The following is a 10,312-nucleotide window of genomic DNA, read 5'->3' as shown; positions in this document are numbered from 1 at the left end:
GCAAAGTCTTCCCTCTGTCGCCCAGGCTGGAGTGCAGTGGCACGATCTCGGCTCACTGCAACCTCTGCCTCCCGGGTTCAAATGATTCTCCTGCCTCAGCCTCCCGAGTAGCTGGGATTACAGGTGCCCACCCCCATACCCAGCTAATTTTTTTGTATTTTTAGTAGAGATGGGGTTTCACTACGTTGGTCAGGCTGGTCTCAAACTCCTGACCTCAGGTGATCCACACACCTCGGCTTCCCAAAGTGCTGGATTACAGGCGTGAGCCACCGAGCCCGGCCAGCAATTTTCACTTACAGGTCTTCTTCTTCTTTTTTTTTTTTTTTTTTTTTTTTGAGACAGGGTCTTGCTCTGTCACCTAGGCTGGAGTGCAGTGGCACAATCAGCTGACTGTAAACTTGAACTCCTTGGCTTATGATCCTCCTGCCTCAGCCTCCCAAGTAGCTAGGACTACAGACATGTGCTACCACACCTGGCTAATTTTTTTATTTTTTGCAGAGACAGGCTCTCACTAAGTTTCCCAGGCTGGTCTCAAATTCCTGGGCTCAAGCGATTCTCCCATCTCAGCCTCTCAAAATGTTGGGATTATAGGCATGAGCCACTGCACCTGGCCACAGGTGTTCTTCTTGGTTGAGGTCAGCTCAAGGATTGTTGGGGGCAGAGTGAAGAGAATGTTGTGGAGTTAACCCTAAAGACCACCACCATGTACAGCTGTACAAGATGTGCACTGCACAAAGGCATCAGGCTAAGGAGGCAATTGGGAGCTGACACTAAGCCTGTACACTACTTACACAGCCATGGGATTGTGGTTTGGGGAAACTTTGTATACATTAAGTGCTGTGGTGGCCCTGCCCTACAGCTCTCCTAACCTCTACCTCCCAAAGCTTCATTAAGTCCAGAGATGCAGTCCCATAAGAAACTCTGGGGTGCAGTCCACCTTTGTTATTTTCTCCTTTTTATGTACTCCAACTCCTTCCCATACAAGCACCAGGGAGATGTGTCATCAGAAAAATCACATTTTATTGACCACTTTTATTTAAAATTACAAAAATATAAATAAAAATAGTGAAATATAAATATTCAGTGTACAGGAGTGGTCCTCACCCCACCCAGTGAGGATTGGATGAACTAGGCTAAAAGGAAGGGATGACTGGCCAATAAAGGGACATCTATGTGAAAGTGAAACTGAGACAGTGCTGGTCACAGGTCATGCTGCAGAATAATACATTCCCAGGCACTATCATGCGGGGGACCCAAGAGGCCCCAGGAGTGACCTATAATCTCCCCAGAAAGACCACTCTGTGTGGCATCACAGTCCACACAGTTTAAGGAAATATCTAGACTTACAATCAGATACCAGCTCTTACTCACACTTGCACTCATAGCCCACACAAAAGTGTGCAAACATACACACACATATATATTTCCTGATACATTCATGGAATGTCAGAGCCCTGCCCTGAAATCATTAGTGTCTCTGCTCCCCAAACCACTGCTCCCACATTGGCTAAGCTCCTTCAAGAGACCTCAGCTGTTACACTTCCTAATTGGGAAATTACTCATTTCTCAACCATGGGCCTCATAAATGCCCACCGTCGGGGGAGCTGGCTCTCCCTTCACCCATGCACAGGAGATGCCCTGCCCTTTTTAACTCCTGCAGGCTTCAGTCCAGAAAAAGACAAGTTGCTGGTCAGGAACATCTTGAGTCAGGACCACCCCTCCATCCTGGCCAGAGGGGTCTAGGCAGCCAGCACCCAGGCCTATGCCTGAGGGTAAAGCTATTGTCGTTTGCCCTGGTGGGTGGCACAGGCAAATCCATCTATGCAGAGCCTATCTTCCCAGTCTCTTCTTATAGCTGACGGAGACGACTCTACTGCAAAAATGACAGCCAGCAAGAAAGCGGGTGGTGCCCATTTCCTCCCTGGGGACCCTCAGAGGGCTAGGCCATTCTCTTCCTTGGTGTGACTTCGGATCCAGGGCAAGAAGTGTGAGACTCTCGTGTAGACGCCTGGCTTGTCCTTCAGGGCACATCCACGGCCCCAGCTCACAATTCCAGTCAAAGTCATGCGGCCTCGGATGGAACAGACGAGGGGTCCCCCTGAGTCTCCCTGTGAAGCCAAAGACACAAAAGATGAGCCCTAGAGAAGTGAGGAGGGGGTTTCTGATCCCACCACCCAACCGTAACTGAGAGAGGGAAGAGTTTCCCAGTCAAAGTCCTTAGCGACTTCCCATTTTCTTTCTTTTTTGTGGGGGGCGGACAGAATCTCGCTCTGTCGCCCAGGCTGGCGTGCAATGACATGATCTCAGCTCACTGCAAATTTGCCTCCTATGCTCATGCGATTCCCATGTCTCAGCCTCCTGAGTAGCTGGGATTACAGGCGTGCACCACCACACCTGGCTAATTTTTTTGGTATTTTTAGTAGAGACAGGGTTTCACCATGTTGGCCAGGCTGGTCTCAAACTCCTGGCCTCAAGTGGTCCACCTACCTCCGCCTCCCGAAGTGCTGGGATTACAGGCGTGAGCCACTGTGCCCGGCACAGCCCCATTTTCTACCACATCAAGTTTAAAATCCCCTGCTTCGCTTTAAAAGCCCTGTCGTCTGCCGCTATTCCATCCACACTCCCAGACCCTAGTTCTACTCCCCACCCGGAATATGCCAGCCTCCTTCTCAGTTTTGTATCTTTCAATTGAAACACCCTCCTTTCTTCCCTCTGCCTATTCAAATGCCTATCAAGTCACATTTCCTTTAAAGCCTCCCCACCCCCCGGACCCTCAGGTTGACACTCACCTCCCTCTCCTGAACACCTGATCATTTATAGTTCACAACGCACCCTGGGCACTGAGTTACATTGTCTTTTACTGTTTCCTCTTTCTAGGATCTCGTGCCCTGAGTCTGAAGTGACTAGCGCAGAGCTGGGATTTTTTTGGTAATGTTTGGTAAACACATAAGGATTGGTTTAAACCCTCAAAGACCTGAGCTCCTGATTCTGGCTACTTAGGGCTTTGGCTAGAGAGAGACACCCCAAAGCTGGCTGGGACAAGCCCAGGAGCTCTGGGGAGATATGGAAGAGGTGGAGAGAGATGCTTGGAACGCTCACCTGGCAGGAATCTGTTTTCCACTGTGGGTCGGCAGCACACAGCATTTTGGTGGTGACTTCAGAGCCGTAGTAGTGGGGCTGCTGACACTCCTTGTGGGAAATCAGCTTCACAACAGTCATTTTCAACTGCTCCGGATAGAGATAGTCGGCTAGGTGGAGAAAACAGGGAGGCATTTGCATCAAGATTTATCTGTCCACTGGGAGTCTGCCGGGGGGATCCATAAAGTGTCTCTACCAGGGAAGGCCCTTATTCTCTTCCATGCAAATCTGAGCCTTTGCTCCACCTATAGCCCCTACCATCTATTTACCTTCGCAGCCCATCACTCCCTAAACAACACTCCTCATCCATCCCTGGGCCCATCTGCCACCTCCTCAGTGCTCCCACCTCTAACTCTGCGTCTTCCCTTGATCATGCTGGGCTCACTTTCAGGTCAAAACACTCCTCAGGACCTTCTAAGTCAGTCCCAATTGTCACTTACTAGAATTCTCTTTTCCAAAGCCAGTGATCTCACAGCTTGTGCCAAAATGGGGATCGTTATACATCGAGGGCAGGCAGATGGTCTGTATAGTCCGGGATGGCTGCGCACATCTGCCCTCCTTGGAACGGATCTTCAGCAAGGCTGGGGGAGGACAGAGGGTCAGAGGAGAAAGATCACTACTGGTTAGGCGGTCCCTATCTATCCCCTCCAAGTGCTGAGGAAGTAGCTACGTCTATCCCTAGGTCAGTCATCCAGGGAGGTCTGCTGGTCACTTATCATCTGGAAACCTCCCCTGCCCCATGCCCCAAGGGCTTTGTTCCAGATGTTGAAAAAGGCTTGGATGGCCAGAGCCACTGTATACAGCTGTATAGGTCGTTTCTGCAAAAACTCCCAGCTGAGGTAGTTAGGCTGGAATCCAACCCAAGGCTCCATTCTCCAAGTTCTATATCCTAGCACAGACAGAGGCTGCATCCCACAAAGGAAGTTGTGTCTTTTTCTAATTCATATAAACAGGGCATTTCCAGCCCAAGCCATATACCCACAGGGCTGCTTCCACTCGCAAGAGGCTACTTGTTGGGAAAATTCAGGGTCTCTCCAGAGGAGCACCCGGCCCCTCAGACTTCATGGAACTCTTCCCTGCCACTCCCTTTGTCATGTATATCGAGGCTTCAAGGCCCCCCGCCCCACTGGGCAGCTTCAACCTCAGCTCTGGTCTCTCCCTGGGTCCCACTCTCCCCAAGCCATAATGGCCACGGCAGTAGCGGGGTTTCCCCTCACCAATGTCGTTGTGGTGAGCAAGTGTGTCAGCACTGTAGTCCTCGTGTAGGATGAGGTTTTCCACCTCAAACTTCATCTCCCCTTGTGTGTTGGAGTTAAGCCTTGAGCGACCCAGATAGATGATGTAGTCCTCCTTCTTTGGGTAATCACTGTGGGAGAAGAAACCCATCAAACAGCTTAGTCCCATGAAATCTGCCACTTCTTCCTTCCCTCCCTAGAGGCCTCAAAGCATGACTTGTCCCCAAGGCCATGGGCTGCATGGAGAGGGGCAGATGAGGGAGAAATGAGGTGGAACCCTTTGCTGGGAAGGAGAAAGGGATGTGCTTGGGTGGGGCAGAAGAGTCAAAGAGGAGAAACCCAGGGCCGTACATGAAGCAGTGTGTGGCGCTGACCACCCAGCAAGGGCTGATGAGGCTGCCTCCACACACGTAGGTGACAGAGCCCCCCCGGTGCCTCCTGTAGATGGCCGCAAACCACGGCTGGTTCTCGATGGTGGTGAATTCTCCCCCAATAATCTTAAAGCGGGGCCTCAGAGTCTTTTGGCCACACTGAAACTGTAATTCTTCTGGAGGAGAGGAGGGCTTTTTTCCTGGAGGACAAACAGAGGGATGTCTTAGGGAGGCAGGTAGGAGAAAGCATCCCTCTCGGGCGCCCCCCACCTCCTCAGTCCTCCTGTGACAGAATAAGGGGACATGCGAGTTTGTCCCCTTCCACCCCACTGTCACCAGCAGGTCAGTGATGCTCACCATCTGTGCAGTCATGCACCATGCACTCTTGGACAAGCGGCTTTAGGCCAACCTGCACATAGCACCAGGGTCGCCTCCGGTTGTCTGGGTTCCTGGCAACACAGAAAGATAGGGGATGTCATTCTAACCCAGAAGGCCTTCCCTGCCTCCTCCCCTCAGGGAAGACTCAACCAGAGGCCGCGCTTCTCTCGTGCTATGGCCAGCCCTCTGGGAGAAGGGGATGGTAACAAGGTTTCTGGGAAGCTGTAGGGAGGGCTCTTTGTCCTTGTTGCCCCCACCTCACCTGCAGTAATTGTGTTTCCCCAGGCCCAGCTGAAGAGCATCAGATCTGTGGGCATGGTATGTTTGCTGAAGGACAGTGGCAGAGTTCCAGGCCAGGCAGGGCCGGCCCATGGTGTCAGTGCTGGCCTTTCCTCGGTAAAAGTGACCATTCCCCTCATAGCAGGTTTTTGACTTATCTACAAGTGGACAGGAGGATGAGAGAATATGACAAAGAGAAGAACATTCCAACTAGCTTTTTAGCTTTTTTTTTTTTTTTTTGAGATGGAGTCTTGCTCTGTCACCCAGTTGGAGTGCAGTGGTGTGATCTCAGCTCACTGCAACCTCTGCCTCCCCGGTTCAAGCGATTCTTCTGCCTCAGCCTCCCAAGTAGCTGGGACTACAGGCATCCACCACCATGCCGGGCTGATTTTTGAATTTTTAGTAGAGGCCAGGTTACACCATGTTGTCTAGGCTGGTCTTGAACTCCTGACCTCAAATGATCCACTCACCTTGACCTCCCAAAATGCTAGGATTACAAGTGTGAGTCACCATGCCCGGCTGCCAACGAACATTTTAAAGATGATGTGGTTTCAGACCTGCCAGAAGACTGGACAGGGTTTCCTTCGAAACCCACCTCACATTTGTGTGGCCACTGTTTCATGAGCGTGTGTGTGCTTATGCTTGTCACATAGGGATGAAGATGTCACCCACCCTACCTCCAGCTCCTAATTCCTGCCTGCTCTTGCCTCCCACCCATCCCTCCCTGTCCCCAAATTTCTGGTGCCCCCTCCCTCCCAGTTGCAGTGGAGATCCCCATACCTATTTCACAGTGCTGCCCTCCGAATTTCTTTGGGCAGTTGCACCAGTGAATGTTGGAGAAGTACTTGTTGGACACACATGTTCCTCCATTTAGACAGTCACAGTTCGCTGGAGAGAACAAAGGTGGGGTAAGCGAGGGGGAGTGGAAGTGGTAAGGGCTGGGGCAGCCCTGCAGCAGAGGGCAGGGAGGGGATGTCCCCTGAAGCCTTCCCAAAATGTCTGTGTAGCCAACTGTTGTAGGGGTGGATACTCACATGGAACTTGATGAAGTTCATTGCTGCCCTGAAAGAGATTCGGGAGGAGGCTTCATCAAAGGTCCCATGCTCCAGGGACTCCAGGGTGAGGGTAAACTGGCCCCAATCCCAAAACCCACTCTTCCTTCCCTCTCCCTCCCTCCTCACCCTGTTCGTATCTAGTTCTCAAATGGAAGACCATGGGTTTCCAGCCGGGAGAAATGGATTGACCCAAGCAAGCTTCATCTACCAGATGCCCACAGGCTGGGGCAGTCCCGGCGGCCTCTTCCTCCCTTGCCAGCCAGTGCCAACCCCCGTGATTCCCAAGCCTCCGCTGCCACCCTGTCCCATTTCCTGGGGAGAGCCTGGCCCTGCTGTGGATGGAATCCGGAGGACCCCCGCTCCCTGAGCAGCCCCTCCTCTCCCCTGGTGCTGATCAGAGGTCCTTGGGCAGCATCAGTCAAAGCAAGAGCGCACTCACTTTGGAGTCACTCACGATCAGGACGCAGAGAAGCAGGCGCGCCAGCAGGGCTCTCATGGTGGCAAGGTCGGGGCGCTAGACGGCGGCTCTGCAAGGGAAGGAGAAGTCAGGGCAAGAGGCGGAGGAGCGGGAAGGCAGGCCAGGCGGGCGACTGCAGAGCAGGGGAGGTGCCCGCAGTGACCAGGCTCCCCAGCTGTCTCTCTCCTTTCTGGGCTCCGGACTCCCGGGCAGCCTGGACCGGCACCCGCGGGGGACGCCCGGGACGGGGCGCTGTGACTCCGTGCAGCCGCCGGGGAGCCCGGGGAGCCCGGGCAGCCCGGGGAGGGGGAGGCAGACGCTCGGGAGCTGGGGCCGCCGCGCATCCGGCCCGGGGATCTCGGGACCGCGGCACTCACCGGTGGCTGCGGCAGGAGGGCTCAAGCCGGCGCTGCGGGGACAGGTGGACCCTGGGCCGGGCTCCGGGGCTGCGGTCTCCGCGCTGTGGGGCGACCCGCGGCGCCTGCTCTATATCAAGGCCCGCCCCGGCGCCGCCCCGCCCTCTCCCGCCCGGCTCCCTCCCCTGCCTTGCAGCGCTCAGCGACCTGGACCCCGCGTGCTTCCGCAACGCTCACAAAGATTTGGGGGCAACTCGATCTCCAGCGGAGGGGACCCAACAGCGTCTGGACTGAGGAATCGAGAGGCTTGTAAATTCTCCGTGCTTCCTCCCGTGCACCTGGCCGGGGGCCTGCCCCAGTGCAAGGAGTCCCCGAATTGCAGAGAGGACAGAAGGCGCACGGGAGACTCTCTACCTCGCCCAGCTCTGAAGCCTCCTGGGGTCCTCTAATCAGTTCTCCAACCTCTCCCCGCTGGGCCCCAACTTGGCTAAGAGTGCCTCAGACCCCCTTGCCTGCAGCTGGTGGAGCTGTGAAGTCTTCATCAACGCGACAAATGTATGAGACATACTCTCCCAGAAACACAGACACAAAAACCCTTGCTTGTAGGGGCTCCCTCTGTGCCTCTGTTCAGTGGCAGTCCCCAGATATCACCAACACAACCAGTGGATGGAACAAAGCCGGGCTTATTGCTTTCGGCAGTAAGGGAGTTTGTTTGATGGTGCTATCGCGGGAAAGGCAAGGCCAGATTACTGAAAATTTGCAGCTTGGTTTAAAGTCCGTTTTTGACAAGGCTTGATAAGGATTGGGTTAGGTGTCGTGATATGATGTTACAGAATTGTGGGAACAAAGTCCTAGGGCATAAACTGTTGGTGCTTCCTATTGAAGTGTTAACGGGTCTTTTGGGAAGTTTCCATAATGAACAGTTCATTTATTTGTGCAGGTAAGAATAAAAGTAAAGACAATGGAAACATGTAGACAGTTAACTGTGGAGGTTCTGGAGGGTGTGGAAGTTCTGTTCTCACCTCTGAGTAGAGGAATTGGGAGACTGGAGGACAAAATAAGAGGAAGATTTATTTTTCACTGTATGTCCTTTTACACTCTTAACATTTTAAAAAACACATCCCTGTATAGCCCATTCCAAAAAGATAATTACACATTTTTAAATGCATGTGTATTTAGTGTTTTACTTCATCATAGAGCCTTGTTTATTCTATTCAGAGAGAAACAATTGTTTATCAAATAAAATTGTCCTCCAGAAAAACAGACCATGTGTAAATGACTCCATCCACCCTTCCTGCCTGAGGATAAGCAGACATTTGTGTATACACACACACACACACACACACACACACGCATCTCTGGGCACACTTGGAGGAACATAGCAGGGATTCTGTGATTCTGTCACCCCCATCTCTTTCCCCTAGTGTCAGGAACCAGGGCTTGGGGTCATTTTGAACCCAGTAGGACTTGCTCTCTTAGTGGGAGGGAGGAGGCTGAGCCTGCAGCATTTTCCTGCCTTGCAAATCTGGACCTTGGGTCTGGGTCCACTTGAGAGTGACAGAAGGAAGGCAGGGAGAGTGTCAGGAGGGTAGTAAGGTGGAAGGCTCCTTTGCTCTGCCCCAGCCGAGGGCTCAGGATGCCAGCTGCCGGCTGGGGAAAGTACAAGTTAGCCTTCCAGCTTTTGGGAGGCAGGTGACCCACTGTCTTCTGGAGAGACTTCTGTGCTTGCTGAGCTGCCAGCCTTCCAGGGAACAGACTGAGTCAGAGATGCTATAGGCCTCAGAGCCAACCTTGCTACTTCCTCTAGAAGACTGTGGTCAGTTTTGTTTGGATTTGAGAACCCATTAATTGTAAATAAATGTGACCAGAATGTAAACAGAGATGTTGCAGCTTGAGGACTTACATCGAAACTCCTAGGTTAGTTATCAGGAAATTCCCAGGGGCCGTCATGATTCATGTTGCGCCCCTAGCAGCTCTCATGACTCCAGATTACTTGGCTGAAGGCTGTCATGCTGATTGTTGAGAGCAGATGATTTCATTTCCTCCTGGACAAAGAGGTTTGGAGACCGTTATGAAGCGTGACACCCTTTCTCCTCCCCTTCCGCCCCCTCCTCCCCCCTGCCACCTCTTCACCTAGCACTTCCAACTCTTCACAGAACTTCCTTATCCATGCGCTAATCTTTAGCACTCTCTGAAATCTTTGTGCATAGTGTGTGCTAGACTTTCAGTTCTTTTTTTTTCTTTTTAAAGACAAGGTTTTGCTGGGCTTCTGGGTTCAAGGGGTCCTCCCACCTCATCCTTCCAAAGTGCTGGGATTACAGGCAGGAGCCACTGTGCCCGGTGACTTTCAGTCATTTGAGGGCAAAGATCACATCTTAAATATCTTTCTCTCTCAGCACTTGGTACTGCCTTATTCACGTAGGTGCTTTATTGTGACTGAATTAATGAATGAGTAAGAACAAGAGCTTTGGGGCACTCTGGAAATTTCCCTCCTCTTTTTTTTCTTGTCATTTAAAAAACAGTACCAGCTTGTACTTTTTTTTTTTTTTTTTGAGACAGAGTCTCACTCTATCACCCAGGCAAGAGTACAGTGATGTGATCATGGCTCACTGCAGCCTCCACTTCCCAGCTTAAGTGGTCCTCCTGAGTAGCTAGGACTACAGGTATGTGTGATCACACCCAGCTTTTTTTTTTTTTTTTTTTTTTGAGACAGGGTCTCACTCTGATTGTCCAGGCTGGAGTTCAGTGGCATGATTTCGGCTCACTACAGCCTTGACCTCCCCAAGCTCAGGTTATCCTTCCACTTCAGCCTCCCGAATAGTTGGGACTATAGGCATGTGCAACCACGCCTGGCTAATATTTTTGTATTTTTAGTAGAGACAGGGTTTTGCCATGTTGCCCAGGCTGGTCTGGAGCTCCTGGATTCAAGCAATCCGCCCGCCTCAACCTCCCAAAGTGCTAGGATTATAGGCGTGAGCCACTGCACCCAGCTAATTTTTGTATTTTTTGTAGAGACGGGGTCTCACTATGTTGTCCATGCTGA

The 10,312-nt window shown here is 52.0% G+C and overlaps 1 protein-coding gene across 1 annotated transcript; it reads right to left on the bottom strand.

Annotated features, from left to right (window-relative positions):
• Positions 1 to 1,003: 1,003 nt before the first annotated feature.
• Positions 1,004 to 7,377, bottom strand: PLAU (plasminogen activator, urokinase). The gene is made up of 11 exons (XM_032140513.2): positions 7,291 to 7,377; positions 6,896 to 6,983; positions 6,436 to 6,463; positions 6,182 to 6,289; positions 5,385 to 5,559; positions 5,102 to 5,193; positions 4,725 to 4,944; positions 4,356 to 4,504; positions 3,579 to 3,719; positions 3,100 to 3,248; positions 1,004 to 2,108 (listed from the first exon to the last, which is right to left on the bottom strand). The coding sequence occupies exons 2-11, from the start codon at positions 6,950 to 6,952 to the stop codon at positions 1,932 to 1,934; spliced, it is 1,296 nt and encodes a 431-aa protein (XP_031996404.1). The 5' UTR covers positions 6,953 to 6,983; positions 7,291 to 7,377; the 3' UTR covers positions 1,004 to 1,931.
• Between the last annotated feature and the right edge of the window lie 2,935 nt (positions 7,378 to 10,312).

The sequence above is a fragment of the Hylobates moloch genome, unplaced genomic scaffold, assembly GCF_009828535.3.
Source record: "Hylobates moloch isolate HMO894 unplaced genomic scaffold, HMol_V3 SCAFFOLD_3, whole genome shotgun sequence".
In the NCBI taxonomy this organism is placed as follows: Eukaryota; Metazoa; Chordata; class Mammalia; order Primates; family Hylobatidae; genus Hylobates; species Hylobates moloch.
This window is presented reverse-complemented; position numbering and strand designations above follow the sequence as displayed.

What these genes read in the sequence shown, in the direction of transcription:
- PLAU (XM_032140513.2), bottom strand. Translation starts at nt 6,952, where the DNA reads ATGAGAGCCCTGCTGGCGCGCCTGCTTCTCTGCGTCCTGATCGTGAGT. An exon ending in TGAACTTCATCAAGTTCCAT is followed by an intron (nt 6,290 to 6,435) that starts GTGAGTATCCAC and finishes TGTTCTCTCCAG; the next exon opens with CGAACTGTGACTGTCTAAAT. An exon ending in CTTTGGAAAAGAGAATTCTA is followed by an intron (nt 3,249 to 3,578) that starts GTAAGTGACAAT and finishes TTCTCCACCTAG; the next exon opens with CCGACTATCTCTATCCGGAG.